This window comes from Eubalaena glacialis, chromosome 8 (genome assembly GCF_028564815.1).
Source record: "Eubalaena glacialis isolate mEubGla1 chromosome 8, mEubGla1.1.hap2.+ XY, whole genome shotgun sequence".
In the NCBI taxonomy this organism is placed as follows: Eukaryota; Metazoa; Chordata; class Mammalia; order Artiodactyla; family Balaenidae; genus Eubalaena; species Eubalaena glacialis.
The window spans coordinates 104,399,440-104,421,160 of NC_083723.1; the positions used below are offsets into that span (position 1 = coordinate 104,399,440).

Below are 21,721 nucleotides of genomic sequence, written 5' to 3' on the forward strand. Positions count from 1 at the left end.
CAAATCCCCTCTTTAACAATCACTCTCAGGACTTCCAAACCTTCTCAGATATATTCAGCTCTGTCTTAACCCTAGGAGCTTAGAGGAGACTCCCTCTAATAGCTACTTTGTAGGAACAGAAATTTTCTTGGGAGAGAAAGGACAGTCAAGTTGGATAAAAGAGAAAAAAATTACCCAAGGTGCTAGATAACAGTTTCTGTAGGAGGAACACAGAAAACTGTCACAGTGGCTTGAAACAATGGCTCATCTAGCCCAGCATTTTGTTTCTAGGACTGAAAAAACAAGAATCATTTGATGGGGAAAATAAAAGCTGGGTGGGCAAAAGACCTTGTGAGATAAGGAAAAAAACGGGTAGATAAGGTGAATGTTATTAAATGTTACTGAAAGGATGTCTTTGACAACGACCTCAGCCTTTGTATGAGGTGGGATGGCCTCTAAGAGGCTTCCAAAACCATGCCTCATGGATAGATTGACAGAAGGACCAAGAGCTTGAACTTAGGAGTCACATAGACCTGGGTTGGAATCCTGTCCTCCTGAGCCTCAGTTTTACTTCCTTTACAGTGGAAACAACATTTCTCCCATGGGGGATTATTATAGCAATTTCATGAGATCATATGATAGTATATACAAAATATCTAGTACCATGCCTGGCCCATTGTAGAGACTGAACAAAAGGTAGTGTTTATAATTTACTTAAGCACCAATAGAAGGCAAAATGGGGCTTCTTAGTTACCAAAATGATGAACACATGGCTATGCAGGCGTACTGAAGCGATTTGCAATAAAACCAGGCTGAGCAAAAAATAATAATAATAATATTAATAAATAAATAAATACAGGCTAAGCAAAAACTCAAACGGGAAAGAGACTTCGGCTGTTTTTCTGGCCTGTTGGTTTATGATCACATGGGGCGCACGCCCATTCATTCTTTCTCACCCAGATGAATTCTGGCCTGGAGGCTAGAAAGGTATAACTGTCAGTCATGCTGTCACCGAAGAGAAGCAATGTGCTGTCTTTCCAGGGTGCACTCTGTGTATGTTGGCCAATAGACAGGGCTGGTGGGACCAAGTCCTGCAGAGCAGCTGCATCACTATCGCCTGAATAAGTGATTAGAGCTGAACTTCTTGGCTCTCCCCCAGCGTTTTACAACCAGTACCCACTGTGGGGTACGTACGAGCCCTTAGAAATGCCCTCCCTAAGGAGGCTAGGGGTGGGAGGGCCTCTGTGAGGCTGCCTTGTTGGGGAAAACTTCATGAGTACCACCTACTTCCTAACCAGTTACAACCCTTTTCTGTAAGCATTTACTATGCTCCCACCATGTTCTGACTCCTTTTCGCTCCTTTGCATTTCCTGGCCCTAAAAAGTTTTTACACTGATATGAGACGGAGGTTGAAAGTCTTAAGGAAAATTATGCATGGGGTGGAATTTTTGTATTAAGGGTGGGTTGGGGTTTTTTGTTTTGTTTTGTTTTATTTTGTTTTTTTCATTGCTTAGTGATTTATTCTCTCTCTTTTTTTCTTTTGGCCGTACCCCATGGCTTGTGGGATCTTAGTTCCCCAACCAGGGATTGAACCCTGGCCACTGCAGTGAAAGTGTCGAGTCCTTATCACTCGAATGCCAGGGAATTCCTGATTTATTCTCTTAAGGTTCCATCAGCAGGTGGAATGGAAGACCCCTCCCACCCTGGCACTTTGGGTAACCAAGGCATTGTCCTCCTTCACTGCCTGCTCTGTCTGGAGGGTCCGCACATCAGTGCCTTCTTTCCCGAGGTACTCCAGAGTTGATGGGGTACCTTCAAGGCCTCACTCATCCCTCAGCCAATCACAAGGGTCTGCACACCCGTCTCCACAATCTCCTTCACATCGGCAGGCTGCACACCAGGAGGACGCTCAGTTCTGTCTCTCTCTGATCTCCAGCCCAACTTCCCCCTGGCTGCACTTTGCAGCCCTTATAGATTTTAGTAGAGTCTTGTATTTTCATTTGCCCCCATGAGAGGGAAGCAATTTCAGGGGAAGATATAAGGAACTTAACTGAACTCCAACGCCCTCTGTCCACGGAGCTGCAATCCCAAATGGCTCTGTGCTTTATCTCTCACCTTGGTTTGTTCAGGGCCTCTTGGCTAGGCCAAGGGTGTTTAATTATAATGGGTTTATTTTTAGTTTTGCGGAAGAGACAAATTCATTTAGGAGTGTGGAGAAGTCATAAGCAAGAAGGAAGGTGGATGGGACAAAGAGAATAAACAAGGAGAAGGGAAATGAATGCTTAGTGGAATCTGTATAGCAGTAAACATTACGGTAACTAGACAGAACTTCCCATTTGTCTGCCATGGCTAGGAAGAACTTGGTCTCACATCTTAGAGAAGAGCAGGTTGGAAATCTAACTGCCTTGCAATTCCATGGGTAGTAACTCCCAGGAAGAGAAGCCATCCTAATCCTTCCAGGGCAATTCAAACACCAAGCTCGAAAGGTCTAAATTCACAGTTAAAATGCTCTGACATCCTCGTGTTTGCCCCTAAATCTGGGAATCCAGAGTTCAGGAGAGACGTTCCTCTTAATGACCTTGTCCTGGACACAGGGACCAGATGGGAGTGGGGACACTTATGCTTGTTTGGCAGCACAGTGAGAAAGGGGGAGAGCCATGGCTTCAAGCACTTGGTTTGGAGGCGAGGTGTGTGATGGGGAGAACAGAGCGAGTGGGGTACTCCTCTGTAGAGCCTGGGTCCCAAATGAGTTGGTGGGATTAGGCTGCTTGAAGAATAAAGTGTTTTACTCTTCTAGGGCCTCAGGATTTTGACTTTATCATTTGGTTTGCAATGAAGACTTCCTAAATTCTGGGAGCAGGAGAATGTTCCAGGGTTAGATCTCCTCATTTTGGATCAGGATAACATTGAAATAACTACAATCCCAAAAGATGACTTGAGGGCAGACAAACGAAATGATGTTACAGTACCTCCAGGAATTGTTGCTATTAATGTGAAAGGCAAAATAATAAAGCTCCTAGAAGATAATAGAGGAGAATACCTTTATGACCAAATACCAGTTATACATATTTTAAAATGCTTAGCCTCATTAGAAATCAGGGAAATGCAAATTAAGGCCATAATGAGAACACTACTGCCCTTCTACCAAAATGTTTAGAATTAAAAAAGACTGATAAGGACCTCCCTGGTGGCGCAGTGGTTAAGAATCCGCCTGCCAATGTAGGGGGCACGGGTTCGAGCCCTGCTCCCGGAAGATCCCACATGCTGCGGAGCAACTAAGCCCGTGTGCCACAGCTACTGAGCCTGTGCTCTAGAGCCCACGAGCCACAACTACTGAGCCCACGCACCGCAACTACTGAAGCCCGCGTGCCTAGAGCTTGTGCTCCGCAACAAGAGAAGCCACCGCAATGAGAAGCCCGCACACCGCAACGAAGAGGAGCCCCCGCTCCCCCACTTGCTGCAACTAGAGAAAGCTCCCATGCAGCAACTTAGATCCAATGCAGCCAAATAAATAAATAAATGATAAATTAAAAAAAAAAAGACTGATAATATCAAATGCTGGTGAGGATATGGAGTAATTAGAACTCTCATGTACTGCTGGAGACAGTCTGAATTGGCACGCCCACTTTGGAAAAAGTTTGGCATTATCTACCAAAGTTAAAGATATTCATAACCTATGACCCCTATATATTCCCCAAAGAAACGCATGTTCGTGGTTTTATGCGCTAAATTTGAAGCGCATAAAATATATATATTTTATAGCAATAGTGCCAGGAACAGGATTGTATCAGTTTTTAGCTACTATAAATAAACATTCATGAACATGCGTTTCTTATTTTGATATGCTTGTGGATTCTGTGGGTCAGGAGTTCAGAAAGGGCCTGGAGGGGATTGCTTGTCTCAGCTCTGCAATGTCTGTGACTTCTGTGGGGAGACTCAAAGGCTGTGGCTCAGTGGTGAGGGGCTGGAATCATCTAAAGCCTTCTTCCTCATACAGCTGTACCACCAGGGAATTCCCAAAATAGCATGGAAGACGCAAATATATGCATGCTTCTGGATTTTTTTTTTTTGGCTGCTCCACACGGCTTGCAGGATCTCAGTTTCCTGACCAGGGATTGAACCCCGGCTACGGTAGTGAAAGCCCAGATTCCTAACCACTAGGCCACCAGGGAACAGAATATGTATATATATTTTGTCTGCGGGCTTGTGGGATCTCAGTTTCCCGACCAGGGATTGAACCCAGGCCACGGCAGTGAAAGCCCAGATTCCTAACCACTAGGCAACCACTGGCTGTTGATGCCAGCTGTTGGCCAGGAACTCAGCTGGGGCAGTTGACCAGCACACCTGAAGGCAGCCTCTCCATGGTGTAGCTTGGGCTTTCACCCAGCTTGGTGGCAAGTGCAAGCATCCCCAAAGAACAAGGTGGAAGTGCAAGGCATATTTTATGAAGTGACTTAGAAGTCACCTCTGCTGCACTCTGTTGGTTAAGGTAGAGCAAAGGCCTTCAAGGGGAGGGGACATAGATTCTACCTTTTAATGGGAGGAATGTTGAGGTCACTTTATAAAAACAACATGTGTGTTGAGAGATATTTCTGTGGCCATCTTTGGAAAACACAATCTGCCACAAGCCAACTATCCATCGACAGGAGAATGGATAAACCTAGTGTGGTATAGTCATTATTATGGAATACTACACAACAATGAAGATGACAAACAACAGCTATATGTAATAATGTGGATGAATTTCACGAACATAACGCTGAGCAAAAGAAACCACATGAAGGAATACATATTGTTTAATTTCAGTTACAAATTTTAAAAAACACAAGCAAAATTATAGTGTTTTAAGATACAGGCTTAGGAAGAGCAGCAATTAGAAGGGCAGTTTCTGGGAATGCTGGCCATTCATCTTCTTGACTTAGGTGGTAATTACATTAGTGTTCACTTTGTGATAAATCATTAAGGTGTACATTTTTGTTTGGGGCACTTTCTTGTGTCTTATATTTCACAAGAAAAAGGGTAAGAAACGAATCTTCTGGCACTGAAAACTAAGTTTATTTGAAAAAGAATTCACTCTGAACTTTAGAAATGATACTCAGCAAACCAACAGAACATTAAACTCTGTCTCCATCTCTAAAAATTCTGTTGGGTTCTTTTTAAGTTATACATGTCTTCTTACCTTGTTAAAATCAACATGCAAAACTATTTCGTGTCATGGTTTTTACCTTGCACTATAAAGATAGTTTACATACATGTCATTTTTTAAAGCTACCTAGTATTACATTGTTTACATATCATAAGTTTTCTTAGCTATTTTCATAACTTGGGGCTATGAGTAACTTCAAATTCTCTAGATCATCATCGTTATCACTCACCTTATTAAGAACTCCCTAGATCATAGGCACTGTAAATAGAACATTTCATTCATCATCTCACAGCAACCTAATGAGACAGGCACGACTTTTATTCCCATTTTTACTGCCGAGGAAACTGAGACTTAGGTTATGTAACTTGTAAGTTTCACAAAGTATAGGTTCCACAAACAATTCATACCTTGGCAAACACATTCCAGAGCACTTCCTCTCAACCCCTTTGACTTAATACTTGCTTTGGACTCCTCCCACTCTGCCCCAGGACATTTTTTCCCTTGAGATTTCCGAAAGTGGAATTGCCAGGTCAAAAGACGGAAACAACTTTAGAATATTCCAGATTGTTCTCTATACACCCTGAACCAAAGTACACCGATATCAGGAGGGTTTCGTAAAGGGTCAGGATCATGTCAAGTTTATGGATTCCAATTTTACAGTCTCTCCGTATGACTTCCCTCACCAAAATTGTATGGGCTAGGGAATACCTAAATATTATTCTCTATACTTCACCTATTTAGAATATCTTAGAGGGTCTTGTTTTCCCTTTCTTAACTGTTTTGGTTGACTATCTGTACCTGGGAGGAAATAATTAGGTATTTCTCCTTAGTGGTTGTTTTTTTTTTTGGCTGCCCTGTGTGGCTTGAAGGATCTTAGTTCCCTGACCAGGGATTGAACCCGGGCCCTCGGCAGTGACAGCGCTGAGCCCTAACCACTGGACCACAGAGAATTCCCAAGAAATAGGTATTTTGACCCCTTTTTTTGAGCAGATTTTTTTCTTTATAATGATTCCTCTTTTCTACCACAGAACCTTTCACTGAGTTACTATCCAATAGTATTCCTTTAAGTTTTCTGTGACCTTTTAATAAGAAAAAGCCACATTTCTTCATCTCATAAAACTCTACTGCAAACATTGCCATCATATTACTCGTTGCTCTTTAGATAAAGAGTCATGTAATGACAACCTTCTAGAATTCAATGTCAAGGGAAAAGTTTGTCTCTTCCCATAAAATAATATACTTCCTTTGATCACACAGTGATAATTATATAACCTAATGTGTATTTTTTATTTTTGCCTTGGTTGCAAGTACCTCTAATCCAAATTTAAAGTTCAGCCATCATAATGATCCCATCCTGAGTTTCTGATATTAAAATGTAAGCTTCCCCCAAAATAAATTAGTTAATTTAAAAAATAAAATGTAAGCTTCCAGGAGGCAGAGATGTTGTCCATTTTGTTCCTGTTGCAGGCACAGAACTCCAGGCAGAGGGAAATAGCTCAAAAGCTTTACACATATTGGGAAGGAGACTCTTTTTTTGTTTTTTGGCCATGCCACACTGCTTGTGGGATCTCAGTTCCCCGACCAGGGATTGAACCTGGGCCATGGCAGTGAAAGCACTGAATCCTAACCACTAGAGCATGAGGGAACTCCAGAGACTTTACGTATATATGGAATCTAAAAAAAAAAAGTGGTTCTAATGAACCTAGGGGCAGGACAGGAATAAAGACACACATGTAGAGAATGGACTTGAGGACACGGGGAGGGGGAAGAGTAAGCTGGGATGAAGTGAGAGTAGCACTGACATATATACACTACCAAATGTAAAATAGGTAGCTAGTAGGAAGCAGCCGCATAGCAGAGGGAGATCAGCTCGGTGCTCTGTGACCACCTAGAGGGGTGGGATAGGGAGGGTGAGAGGGAGACGCAAGAGGGAAGAGATATGGGGATATATGTATATGTATAACTGATTCACTTTGTTATAAAGCAGAAACTAACACACGATTGTAAAGCAATTATACTCCAATAAAGATGTTAAAAAAAATAAAAATAAAAACCAACATAGGGCTTCCCTGGTGGCACAGTGGATAAGAATCTGCCTGCCAATGCAGGGGACATGGGTTTGAGCCCTGGCCAGGGAAGATCCCACATGCCGCGGAGCAACTAAGCCCATGCGCCACAACTACTGAGCCTGAGCTCTAGAGCCCGCGAGCCACAACTACTGAGCCCACGTGCCACAACTGCATGCCTAGAGCCCGTGCTCCGCAACAAGAGAAGCCACGACAATGAGAAGCCCGCACACCTCAACAAAGAGTAGCCCCCACTCACCACAACTAGAGAAAGCCCGTGAGCAGCAACGAAGACCCAACGCAGCCAAAAATAAATAAATAAATAAATTTATTTAAAAAAAAAAAACCAACATAGAAGATTCTGGTATCAGATATGACAGCAAGATTTGTTTGATCACCTAGACTGGTGATTAAATACATCAGTCACTAGCCTTAGGTGGCGACTTAAACTTCATTTAAATTAATTAAAATTAAATAACATTAAAAATTCACTTGCTCAGTTGCACTAGCCACATTTCAAGTGCTCATTGACCACATGTGGCTGTTGCCTACTGTGTTGGACAGAGCATATACAGAACGTTTCCATTGCTCCAGAAAGTTCTTTTGGACAGGGCTGATCTAGACAACTTGGGTTTATGATGCTTTTCTTTCATTATTTTTTAAAATATTTATTTATTTATTTTGGCTGTGCTGGGTCTTAGTTGCAGCACGTGGGATCTTCGTTGTGGCATGCATGCCGGATCTAGTTCCCCAACCAGGGATCGAACCCGGGCCCCCTGCATTGGGAGCACAGAGTCTTACCCACTGGACTACCAGGGAAGTCCCATATGAGGCTTTTCTTTTAGATAAACATAGTACAGTAAAACGCTGTATTAGCTCAGACTGTCATAACAAGATACCAGACTGGATGACTCGAGAAACAGAAACCTATTTTCTCACAGTTCTAGAGGCTAGAAGTCCAAGATCAAGGTGCCAGTGTTGATTTCTGGCGAGACCTCTCTTTCTGGCTTGCAGACAACCACCTTCTTGCTGTGTCTTCACATGGCCTTTCCTCTGTACACCTGCAGGCAGGGAGGGCGGGGGGAGGGAGAGAGAGCTGGTTTCTCTTCCTTTTCTTATAAGGACACCAATCTTATTGGATTAGGAAACCACTCTTTTAACCTTAATTACCTCCATAAAGGCCCTATCTCCAAATACAGTCACATTGGGGGTTTGGGCTTCAACATATGAATTTTGTGGAACACAGTTCGGTCTGTAACAAACTTTAAAAAGAAGGAGAAGGAAGAAGAGGAGGAGAAGGAGGAAGAGGAGAAGGAGGAGGAGGAGAGGGAGGAGGAGGAGAAGGAAGAGTAGGTCAGAGCCAGATGGTGAGGGCCTCCTGTGCTATGCTAAGGGGTTGAAACTATCTGAAGCAGAAGGGGAGCCACTATAATGTTAAGGAGGGAGTCTGTGTGATTGAAATGGGCATCTCAGAAAGAACAGCAAGTTGACAGTATGGAGAGTGGGTTGAAGTTGGAGAGGGGCTTGGAAGAATGGAAGCAGGTATTTAGTCCAGTGCTGAATTTCCTCCCGTTTACCCAAAGGAAGCTCACTGGAGAGTTGAAAACTCTTTCACTGAAGCCTCTGGATTCTACAGGTGCAGATCGAGGTTGAGGGGGCATGTCTGGCCACCCTAGAAGCAGGCTAGTCAAATGGTTGAGAGCAGACTATGGTCAGAAATTTCAGGGTTCACATCTTGACTCCATCCCTTATTACCAATTGACTTACAGTTGGTTGCTCACCTTTTCGAAGCATTAATGTCCTCCATTGTGGAAAGAGACTGATTATTTCATAGCATTGTTCTAAGGATTAAATTATGTAATGTAGGGAAAAGTATTCTGCATAGAGTCTGTTTATTATTTAGTGCTCAATATATTTTGGCCATTATTACTACCGGGGATATATTTCCTAGATTTACTCTCAAAGGAGTACAGAAAATAGGGTGTTTGTTTGTTTGTTTAAATGAATCTTGTCCATCTCCAGATTGTGTGTGTGTGGGCGGGCGGTATGTGTTCATGTTCTCCACCACACAGGAGTCACCTTTAAGGTTTTCTAAGTCTCCTTCCATTACTAATGGCAGAGTGAACATGAGTTTTAGAGTCACAAGAACTAGTGTCAAATCCCTTCTCTACTACTTCTCTAGCCGTGTGACCTTCAACAAACATCCTACTTGAATCTATAGTTCCTTACAGGTGAAATGAATATGATAATACTTTTCTGTCATTCATTTATTTTGTTGTATTTTATTTTGCTGCACCGAACAGCATGCAGGATCCTAGTTCCCCGACCAGGGATCAAACTCTGTGCTGTCTGCAGTGGAAGCATGGAGTCTTAACCACTGGACCACCAGGGAAGTCCCTGTCATTCATTTATTCACAGATATATACTGAGCAGCTGTCTGTGCCAGGCATGGCCTCCGAATTCCACTGTAAGGAAGTCAGACACAGTCTGATGACATTTTCAAAGGGAAAGAGACAATGATACTACAATCTCATAAGTGCTCTAACAGATCAAGAGTAGGAGAAAAAACAAAACAATCCTACCCTGAGGAAAGGCATTCTTCTCAGTGCCTTCCAGGGGAGACATTCTGATTTCTAAGTGGGGAGTTGAAGGATGGGGAAACAGGGGAAGTGAGTCAGGGCAGGGAGGAGGAAAGAGGGATGGAAAGAGTGCTCCAGGCAGACAGAAAAGTAGGCACAAAGCCCTGGAGGCCAAGGAGTGTGGTCTTGAAAGGCCAAAACCAAGTTCACTTGGCCTGGGCACACTGTGGAAGGGTAGAGCTGTGAGAGAAGAGCTGGTGTAGAGAAATCACGGGAGGGGCTTAGGGAGTAGAAAGACCTGATCAGATCTGCATTTTAGAAATATCACTTAGGCTGCAGTAGGAAGAATGGGTGGGGTGTAGGTCAAGGCAGCTCCCTGATGTCAGGGAGCTCTATTATAAGCCTAGTGCAGCGACCTGGGTGAAAATATGTCAGGCTTAAGCAACAGGAGATACTTAATAATAATCACAGCAAATTTAACACATATATCCAGGCAGTGTTCTATGTGTTTAGCATATACTAATGCATACAATCCTCAAGACCAGAACGACCCTAGGAGGTAAGTCCTATTATCATCTTTATTTTACAGAGGAGAAATCCATGGAACAGAGATACCACACAGCCTGCTCAAGGTTATATAGTGTTGGGATGTGAACCCAGGCAGCCTTGCTCCAGGTCGGGCTTATGTGCTACACCGCACTGCTGTAGATCTAACAGATTTCCGAGATTGACTAAGAATTAAGGAATGAGGTAGAGAGAGGAGTCACAGATGATCTCCAGATTTCTGGCTTGTAACTGTGTAGCTTTTTTTTTTTTTTTTTTTTAATAATGTGAGATTTTTTTTTGTTTTTAAATTATTTGTTTATTTATTTATTTATTTTTGGCTGTGTTGGGTCTTTGCCTCTGTGCGAGGGCTCTCTCCAGTTGCGGCAAGCGGGGGCCACTCTTCATCGCGGTGTGCGGGCCTCTCACCATCGTGGCCTCTCTTGTTGCAGAGCACAGGCTCCAGACACGCAGGCTCAGCAGTTGTGGCTCACGGGCCTAGTTGCTCCGCGGCATGTGGGATCCTCCCAGACCAGGGCTCGAACCCGTGTCCCCTGCATTGGCAGGCAGACTCTCAACCACTGCGCCACCAAGGAAGCCCTAACTGTGTAGCTTTTCATCTCATTATTTGGGCTGAGACACATACTAGGGAAGAGGAGGCTAGGGAGGAAAGATGATGAGCTCCTTGTGAGACATGTTGAATTTGAATTCCCAAGGTGACAGGCACGGGCAGATATCCAGAGTATCATTGTACATATGGGTCTGGAGCGCAAGGGAGTTATTTTAACAGGAGTTATCTATTTGGGAATCATTAGCATGCAGCCATGAGAATGGATTAGATGTCTCAGGAAGAATGTTTTGCACTAGAAAAGAAGATACTTTGAGAAGAACCCAGGGGAACATCAATATTAAGGGGTAGGCAAAAGGAGAGTCCTTTACAATGGAGATGAGGAGGAATAGCTAGAGAGATGGGAGGAATATAAGAAATATGGGAAGGAAAGAGACATTTCAAGGAGTACGATGACAAATGCTATGGAGAGCTCAGCTAAGTGACTGCCAAATGTGAAGAGTGTCCATTGAATGTAGTCACAAGGAGGTCACTCATGAGTGACCTTGGAGAGAACAGTTTCAGTAAGTTGATAAGAGCAATAGTCAGAGTGCAGGGAGCTGAGGACTGAATGCAGGGTGAGGATGCAGAGGCAACAAACACAAAGAGTTTCACCAAGAGGGTTTGCCTATGAAGGGAGGAGAGCTATCTGGAGAGGGATGTGGAGTAAAGATTAATTTAATTAATTTATTTTTACTGTGCAAGACATTTGAGAATATTTAAATATTAATGAGAAGAATCCAGGATAAACTGAGAGGCTATGAAACAGGAGAGGGAATTATCTGAGCGCCCTTGAGAAGGTGGAGGGGGTGGATCCAGGACATAGGCGGAGAGTTTAGCCTAAGCAGTAGGAAGTTTTTCTTTGTAACAAGGGAGAAAAGGAGAAGAATGAGAAGGAAGATAAGTTTTTAGCTTTTGTGGTGGGAAATGGAGGGAGTTCTTTTTTTTTTTTTCTTTTTAACATCTTTATTGGAGTATAATTGCTTTACAATGGTGTGTTAGCTTCTGATGTATAACAAAGTGAAGCAGCTATATGCATACGTGTATCCCCATATCCCCTCCCTCTTGCGTCTCCTTCCTACCCTCCCTATCCCACCCCTCTAGGTGGTCGCAAAGCACAGAGCTGATCTCCCTGTGCTATGTAGCTGCTTCCCACTAGCTATCTGTTTTACATTTGGTAGTGTATATATGTCAGTGCTACTCTCTCACTTCGTCCCAGCCTCCCCTCCCCCCTCTCCGTGCCCTCAAGTCCATTCTCTACGTCTGCGTCTTTATATGGAGGGAGTTCTTGATGGCTTTTATTATCCCTCCAAAGTAGGAGGCCTTACACTATTGGAGAGTGTGGGAGAGAGTGGAGTCAGGGTTAAGAGGAAAACAGAGAAGGTTTAAAACAGACCCAGGGATTTTTTAAAATTAATTTTTATTGGAGTATGGTTGCTTTCCAATGTTGTGTTAGCCTCCACTGCACAACAAAATGAATCAGCCATACACATACAGATATCCTCTCCCTTTTGGACTTCCCTTCCATTTAGGTTACCACAGTGCATTAGGTAGAGCTCCCTGTGTTATAAAGTATGTTCCCATCAGTTGTAAAACAGACCCAGGGATTTTTACGGCAGGGAAAATACTCTGTGTGATACTATATTGATGGACATATGTCCATTATACATTTGTCTAAACCCATAGAATGTACACCACCAAGAGTGAACCCTAATGTAAACTATGGACTTTGAGTGATTATGACGTGTCAATATAGGTTCATCAACTGTAACAAATGGACCATGGGATGTCGATAATGAGGGAGACTATGCCTGTGTGGGGGCAGGGAATATATGGAGAAATCTCTGTACCCTCCTCTCAGTTTTGCTGTGAAACTAAAACTGCTCTAAAAATATAGTCTTAATTAAACAACGACACACCAGACCCAATGGAGTTGGAGACCAAAGTGATTGAGGAAACAGAAGAAATTCCAGGCAATGTGTGAGGGCCTGTGAATTGTTAGTGTGGCAACGACCTGCATCTTTGAGTGTTTGCTCTAGTTAAGTGGTAGGTTTGGAGAAGGCAGAGAGATCTATAGTTGGAGTTTTGACAGTTGAGTCCAGTGGAAGGCAAATGGGGATTAGAGATGAGGATACTGGAAGGAGAGGGGCAAAAATAATGGAGTCTAAGGGACCAGGAGAAAGCAGAAAAGAGCTGATATAAAGAGGACAGAGAGGTTCAGGGACTTTGAATTCTACTTAAAGAACAGTGTGTGATAGGTAGCCTCTAAGATGATCCCCAGTGATCCTACCTCCTGGGTAATCTCTGCCCTTGTGTAATCTCCTCCCTTTGAGTGTGGGCTGCACCTAATAGAATATGGCAAGCGATGGGATGTTACTTTTTGTTTTTTTTTTGGCTGTGTTGGGTCTTTGTTGCTGTAAGTTGCGGCGAGCGGGGACTCAAGTGGGGGTTACTCTTCATTGCGGTGCGGGGGCTTGTCATTGCGGTGGCTTCTCTTGTTGTGGAGCACGGGCTCTAGGCACGTGGGCTTCAGTAGTTGTGGCTTGCGGGCTCTAGAGAGCAGGCTCAGTAGTTGTGGCGCACGGGCTTAGTTCCTCTGCAACATGTGGGATCTTCCCGGACCAGGGCTCGAACCTGTGTCCCCTGCATTGGCAGGTGGATTCTTAACGACTGCACCACCAGGGAAGTCCTGGGATGTTACTTCTGAGATTAGGTTCAAAAAGACTTGTGCTTGTCCTCTCGCTCTCTCACTCACTTGCTCTGATGCAAACCAGTTACCATGCTGTGTGCCCTACGGGGAGACCCACATAGCAGGGAACTGAGGTCCTGAATCCTGCCACTGACTGCCTGAGTGATCTTAAATGCAGATCCTCCCTTAGTCAGATGGGACCTTCAGATGAGACAAAAGCTCCCATTGATTACAGGCTTGATTACAGCCTTGTGAGGGAACTTGAAGCTAAGACCTGCCTAGATTCCTGACAAAAACTGTGAGATAATAAATGCTCATTGTTTTAATACTTAAGTTTTGGGGTAAATTGTTATACAGCAATAGATAACTAATACAAGGTATAAGAAGTAACTTAGTGAGAAGGGAGAAAGGACAGCAATTATGATCAGAGAATGGGGTGTTTGAGTTTACAGTTTCAGCTATGGAGCAGTTGTAATGCTTCATCTGTCCTAAAGAGGGTAGCTGAACGGGTGCAGAGGTCAAATTCACTGAAGATGAGGTCAAGGCCAGGGTATTGGATAAGTCAGGCACATAAAGGTTAAAGTCACTTAGGATCACTGGGTGGAGAAGAGTGTGCACCAGGTGTCAATTTCAATGAATGACAAAGTGGCATTTGGGGCAGAGAAGACAACAACCCCAGTGAGGAGTAGAGTACTATAATCAGGTGGGATGAGCCATCACAGAGATTTTTTTTTTTTTTGAAGAGGATGGCAAATTAATGGTATGGAAGGGGAAATAGGCGTCTAGGAAGATGCTCACCCCAAAACTTGCCTCTGGGAAAAGTGAAGTGTGGGAGAATAACCGCTTCTCAAAAGAGCTACAGGGGAAACAGTGTCCTCAGTGTAGGACCAAGTTTCAAGATTAAGATTAAATGGCATGAAAGTAAGATCCTTGGCTCCTCATAGTGGGCACTCGACGAATATTAGTTGTCTCTCAACATTCACATGTCTTTGCTCTGCGCCTCCCTACCCCGCCATCACTTTATTCGAAAGAGACTAGGGCTAGGTGAAGGGATGGGGTCGGCCGGTTGGAGGAGGCGTGGCTCTTCACCCTACGTCAACGGAGAGAGTGTTAGCAAGGTTCTCCGCAACTTCACTGGCGCACAAGACATATCACCCCGTAAGAGAGATTTATTCTTGCCACCAAAAAACATTAATCGAGCGCCTAACAAGTGCTAGTCACCGACGACACAAATGCGAGCGAGATACACTCCCGACTACAGGGAGGGCGCGCGGCCACGTTCGGTGTCAAGGCCAACATCGGTAGGTTTCACGGCGTTCAGACTTTTCCAAGTTCTTCCCACACTTTCAGCTGAGGGAGAATTTCGGAAGTTGGCGTGCAGCAGTACTGAAATCCCTCTAGGATTCGGCCTCGTTGGCTTGGGGTCCCAGTCCGCTCTCCCCAACCCTGGTGCGCACTCCTGGAAAGCGGGCTTCCACGTGGGCTCCCCAGGGTCCCGCGGGGCGGGGCGTAATGGGCGGGGCCAAGCCGGAGGGCGAGGCTGACCCCGCCCTTGGGGCTCCCATGGCCCACCGCGCCCCGCGGCCAGATGCTGACGTGTCCTTTCCTTTCCACTACACCTCCCGACACTACCTACTACCGCTGCCCCGGAAGTCCCGCCCTATACTTAGCCCATCACCGCAAATCAGCTCTTTCAGCGCTTCCTGAAGCTCTCCACTGGTTTGGGGAGCAAGGGGCGGGGTTCCGCGAGCAGGGTGCCTATTGGCTTGGGGTCCGGCGGGCTCTGGGCTCTAATTGGCCGGAGAGCAGTGGCGCTCTGGCACGCTTGCGCGGCGAGTAGAACGTGTAGCGGCGGCAGAGATCGCGTCTCTTTTGCTGGCGGTCCCGCTGCTCCTCCCCTGAGCACCCGGCGTGTCCATCCAGTCCATCGCCCACAGCCGGTCGCCCGCCTGCTCCTCTCCGCGGCGGCCTCTCACCAACACCGACACCCACACTGACACCTCCAAGCCGGCGCACCGTCTTACTCGCTGGTTTTCCATCGCTACACATGGCCTCCTCCGCGCAGAGCGGCGGCTCCTCCGGGGGACCCGCGGTCCCCACCGTGCAGCGGGGCATCGTCAAGATGGTGAGAGCGGGGACCGGGACACCGATCCCACTGGCCACCACCGTGCGGGAGTCTGGCGCTGGCTCCTTCCCCTCCCGCCAGCCTGCATGGTCTCCCAGATCCTCTTTCCTCTGCCCCTTTCCTCACTTTTCACCCGTTCTCGGAATCCCCTCCCTAGACGCAAACCGACACGGACTCCCCTGGGTGCCTTGCCTCCCGGACACCCTGGCATTAGGGGTCACAGTGATTTCCGTGATCGCGGCACTCAGTCTCCTGGCTGTTTACCAGGACAGACAGATTAGTGATTGGTTAACGGGGATAATTTGTTGGTAGCTGTCCTCAGATCCACTCGTCCTCTGTCCATTTTAGCATATGCTGAGTAGTTTGCAGTTTTTCAAGATCCTGACGTCCGCTCTTCCATGGAACTCTTGGAGTACTTGGTTTTCTTGAAGCTTTTATATTTTCACCCACGCTCAGTTACTTACGCCAAGTTTTCTCGCGCTCTGGCCCTCATTTCCCGTCTTTCCCCCTCCACCTCTTGTGTCAAGTCTGTAGTCCTGAGAGCTCCTCATATTTGTGCTCCCCCTCTTTTTGACTCTTAAGATGTTAGGCCGGTAGGAATCTTAGCGATCATTATTGTTCCCTCACTACAGATGAGACTAGTTTGAAGAGGGCAAGTGACTTGCCTAAGGTCACCTCGTGGTTTGGATTGGAGCCAGGACCAGAGCCCAAGTGTTCTGATTCCCAGTCCACTGCTGTAACACCATAGATTCTGCCTGATCATATATCCCCTTACTTCCTACATCCTTGAATGGTGAATTTAAACCCTGCAAGTTTCATTAAAAAATATTTACCCCCGGCTCCATGATAATTTTGTAGTATAAATTCTCTTTATCAGTTGTCCCCTCTATTGGCCTCCCCCCAACGCTCCCTAATATTGGAACCTGACACTTCTTGGTTGTTACTAGAATTTCTGGTTGTGATGACCACAGACTTCCAGATTGCATTTCAGACTGCAATTCTGACTTTTCCGTCAGGAAATATTTATGAGATTTTTGTCCCAAAGCTCTGCAGTGGTTTACAGTTATAGAAAGTTTAAAATACATTCTGTTTTCTTGGCTCATTGTCTTTCACAGGATTAAAGTATTATTCAGCTTGTGTGTATGAATTAGATTTCAAGATTTTTTTTTTCCCACTGATGCTCATGTATTCATTTCTTAGGCAGTATGCTGCCGCCAGCTGAGATTCTTAGGATTTTCAATATTGCTTTCCCCGTTTATTTATACATAAACGGAGAGTCAGAATTTATCAGAAACTGAAAGAGAAGGGAATTTCCAAGGTCCACATATTTTCACCTCTTTGAAATACTGACTTGACCTATGAAAGGATTATCCTGAAGTGGCTCCTCTTAAATTAGCTTTTTCATTTGCACTGATCTTTCCCTTCACCATAGGAACAGAGCAGTGCTTGGCGGTCTGGTAGTGGAGTTGGCAGCACTGAGTGAATCTGTCTGAGTTTTTTCCTTTGCTAAGGCTTGAATTTTTCTTAAAGGCCCCTCTTATTTGTGGGGTGGGAGTGGAAGGAGGCTGAACATATTTTTGCTTCTACAAATGCTGGAGGTTTCCAGGGCATCTGGATGGGGTGGGTGACGATGTCTGCCACAGATTGCTCCCGAGGATACTGAATATCAACAGTCACTTGTTTATTAAGGCTCATGTCTTGAGCTGAGTATTCTGTTTGTATTATCTCATTTATAATACCTAACAAGTAGATAGGATCATTGGCTACATTTTACCGATATGTAATCTGAGGTTTAGAAAGAGTAGTTTACCCCAGGACAGGTACTTTTTAATTGGTAATGAGAGGCAGAGCTGGGACTTGAACCCAGGCCTGTCTGCTAAAGCACAGGCTCTTGAACATCATAGTACAGTGCCTCTGACTCCAGGGCATGACGTTAGCAGAGGGCAGGGCCGGTGATGCATGGCCGCAAAATTGCAGGAAAGTGAAGCTGACTGTAATTGAGCGAAGGAAAGATTAGATGTTACTCCTGTCTTGTCCGGGAGCTGCTGTTGTGCTAAGTGACTTTATTTGGTGCTTATGGTCCTTACGTGCAAAGGAGTGTGGTGTGGAAGACACGTTAGGATTGGACGGAGGCTTTGAAGATTGAGTGGTAGAGTCACCTATACTGCTGTTTTTCTGTGACCAAGCTGCAAGAGGTGGGTGGGTGAGTTCCAGGCAGGGATTAGGTGAGGGAAGCTGGGTGAACTGCAGAGCGACAGGCAGATTTGTGCCAGGCTTCGAAGCCTGTCTGGAATGAAAAATCGACCCCTGGCCAATTGCTCTGTGTGAAGTTCTTCTGCTAAGCAAAGTTGTATTTTCCTGGAGAGTAATCGTTTCCAGTGGTACCAGGAACTGCTTCGTAAGAACTGCAAGGGAAGATGGGGCTCTATGACAGAGGAAAGTGAGGAGGAAATAGTTTGATGAATAGGAAAATAGTGGCCACTGCTTTGCTTGTCTTTGGGTTGAGGGGCAGAAACTGACTAACCAGAGGCGGGCCTTTCAGGCTGAGATTTGTCTGGACTCAGGCTGAGCTGAAGGTCTGAAGGTCTAGGGTTGAGGTTTGCTGCAGTGAAGAGGAGTACTCACCCTTCCTCTTTTTTGGCCATGGAAAGTGCAAGTTTCTTCTGGTCTCTGCCTTGCCGTCCTAGCAAGTCCTGCATTCCTTCTTTTAAGGTTGAAGAAGAAAGAACTGACAATGAAGTTGTAAAAAATTTTTGCATTTGCCCAGTTTTTTTAAATGACGGTAGAGGCTACGTCTGCTATTGAGAGTGGGAGCCAAGGGACAGAGCTGGTTCTGGAATGTGTTGAAGGAGGAAGTCGGCAGTAAGCTGACACAAGCATTGTGGGGCCCTTCTGTTACTGAGAAGGCAGTGAGAATGATGGAAAAACCGAAGGTGGATTTGTATATTTTTTGAGTTGGGATAAGACTGGCAATTGTGTGGGCAGACAAAATAGGACCTGGGAAAGTAAATGTCTCTGTCAAATCAGATATTTTCTCAAAACCCTAGAGGATTCTATCTCTGGGTTTCTTGAGTAAATACTAGACTTTCTTTAGCTGCATCAGAATATTGTCAGCACATGTTAAATAGAGGTTGGGAGAAGTCTTGGGGTACTGAGTATAAAATTCAGTCACCCCACTTAGCAGCTACTTAGAGATGGCTATTTTCGCTGGTTTTGCTGACCCCATTTACTTCTGTCATGGGGATAGAGCCCTTTTCGAAGTCTTCACGCTAACCTTCCTATCTTATGTCTGCATGTCTTTTCAAGCAGGAGCACATAGCAGGATAAATCCGCTGCAGTTCTTGAATCTTCTGTGCTTATCAGAAGCAGCCATGGAAGCAGCATATCTTATCCTGCTTATGGTGTGGAAGACCAAATCTCAATTCCCATTTCACCCCGCCCCATTTAAAAGGGGAAAAGGATCCCTCTGCCAGTCTTTGGTTTTATGCTAAGAACCAGGATTCTCACTCGATGCCTAAGCCTTGGGACACCTAAAGGAGGAAATGGCCACAATTTCCTCCTTCGACAGGAATTGTGCTGCCAGGTTGTTGTGAAGCGGGATGTAGGCTTCCTGGTGAGTAGCTTAGTGGAAATTTCTCCAGTGTACAGCTTGTAGGAAATGCTGCCTATAATTTAGATCATTATAGCTAAGTGTTTCCTATGTTTCTGAGCTAAGAAGTATGTGTCTTTCCAGAGTGTAGTAGGGATAGAGTAGTAGTCTATTGATCTGTTCCTTCCTACGTGCACTTAGCTCATGCAGACTGTGAAAGAAAAACACCTTTGCTAAGCTACTTAAAACACTCTTATTCTACTATTCAAAGGGACAAGGTAGCCGAATAACAATATTTTAGTAGGGCCATTTGCAAAGAAGTGGGTGGAATAGGATGGAAGGCTTTTCCCTCTAGTCTTAAAATTGCCCACTTCCCAGCAGGTGAGCATGGTAGCTTTCAATCAGAATTGTAAGTAAAGGAGCACTAAGTTTTTGCTGTGTCTTAAAGGCTTTCTGTCATTTTTCCTGTGTGAAGAGGAAGCATCCATCTGGCTCTAGTCGTGCTAACAGTGGCTGCTGCCATGTACTAACTAATGATATAGAATGATGAGCAATCACATTTCCTTTCTTGAACGAATTTTATTGATCATCTGTGTCAAGCACTGTCTGGGTATTAGAGAAACAGTGGTAAAAAAGTAAATCAGATTCCTGCCCTTACGGGTTCATGGAGGAGATAGACAATCAACAAGTAAACAAGAAGATGATAGTATAAGATAGCGATTTCCAGTAGGGGAATGGGACAGAGTGGTTGGGAGGAAGGGAGGGGTGGCTCCTTTAGGTAGGAAAGGCTTCCCTTGGCTGAGATCGGATGGACATCAAAGAACCAGCCATAGGGGAAGAGTTCCAGGCAGAGGGAACCGCAAGTGCAAAGGTCCTAGGGTCTCCATTGGTGATTATTTTCAGAATTTTTAGAGTAGCTCTTCAGTTTCTTCAAGTTCATTGTTTCACATAAATGGTATGGGTTTAACCTGAGCTATTAATATATGTGTTTTACGGTGATAAAAGGTGGGAAGGCAGCAGAGGTGATGGTTGTTCTGGTATCCTGGTGAGATCAATAGCAGACATTAAGTCTGCTGAATAAATATAACTGATGAGAGATTGATTAAAAAAATACTTGCCCTTGGTCATATTCATGTTTCTTACAGGGCCAAGACTAAGGTTGTTTTTTTTTTTTTTAAGATTTATTTATTTATTTGGGTCTTAGTTGTGACACGCAGGATCTTCGTTGCGGCATGTGAGATCTTTAGTTGTGGCATGCGGGATCTAGTTCCCTGACCAGGGATGGAACCCTGCAATGCCCCCTGCATTGGGAGTGCAGAGTCTTAACCGCTGGACCACCAGGGAAGTCCCAAGACTAAGGTTTTCTGACTTCCTATCAGCCAATCCTGTGTATTCCCAAGGTACCCACCTTTCAGTGGACGGGCCCTGGATGAGAAGATAAATGCCAAGAGCAGGCTTAGCAAGAGGTACAGAGCAACTAGAACCTGTCAGTGTTTATGCTCCTGACATCATTTTTTTACTGCCTGGAATGTAGTTAGCTCTGGCCTCTGGCAACACTTTTAACCTAGCAAGCTTTAGGTAACAGTGATGGTGAAAAGCAAAGTAGCATGCTTCAGAGCTCAAACTAATGGTCAGGAGAGAAGAGCTCGTGAGCACTGTGGCTCATTAACAGGAGTGGGGACTCCTGAGGCCGGGTAGTGATCAGTGCTGGTAATAACGAGGCAAGTGATTTGGCGCGTCTATGCCCCAGTTTACTTGGGGAGTGAAATTTGGGAAATAAGTGAACATTTTAGTTTTCATGGTAAGGAAGGGTAAGTTCAGAAGAGAAAATTGGCCAGGTTTTTGAATCCTGGTAAGAAGCTTCTAAGGCCTGTTGTGAAACTTACTTATCAGCATGGGCTAGCAGTCCAGCTGACGTGTATGGTTCTAGCAGGGTGTTCAGTAGATATCCTTTGGAATCTGGTCTTTGGATTTATTTTGTTTCATTTTTTCAAGGGAGAGCATAGCTAAATATTGTAGGAAATTTTTTGCCTTGTCGGGGACAAGGAATGAAGTAAAGGGATTCAACTCTTACTGGGCTTAGGTAGCTTTTCCTCTTATTTCTTGTTTGGAGATGGATACCCACCCAGGTCCCCGCACCGCCCCGCCCCGCCCCGCCCCGGTTTCTGTTGCTAATTCCTCTTTTGGGAGACTGACGTATGCTTTTTGTTCTTACATCGGAAATTGATGCAGAACCACAGGTTGTGAACATTTGATGCAGATGGAGTGTTGTGGGGATTCACTTACTTTCAGTGAGACTCAATATGATAAATTAACATCACGTTTTTCTCACTTAGCTCTAATGTTTAGGAAAAAAAACCCCAGTGATTTCAGTTGGCATTTTTTAAAAATTAGGAAG

At 44.8% G+C, this 21,721-nt stretch overlaps 1 protein-coding gene and 1 pseudogene across 1 annotated transcript in view; one reads left to right on the forward strand and one right to left on the reverse strand.

The window, feature by feature from the left end:
- Positions 1-1,651: 1,651 nt before the first annotated feature.
- Positions 1,652-8,998, reverse strand: LOC133096640 (mth938 domain-containing protein-like; annotated as a pseudogene).
- A 6,468-nt stretch (positions 8,999-15,466) lies between these two features.
- Positions 15,467-21,721, forward strand: part of SND1 (staphylococcal nuclease and tudor domain containing 1) — a 429,076-nt gene continuing 422,821 nt past the window's right edge. The window contains exon 1 of the mRNA XM_061198696.1: positions 15,467-15,734. Coding sequence (XP_061054679.1) covers positions 15,657-15,734 — 78 coding nt within the window. The 5' untranslated portion in view covers positions 15,467-15,656. The remainder of the gene's footprint in view (positions 15,735-21,721) is intronic.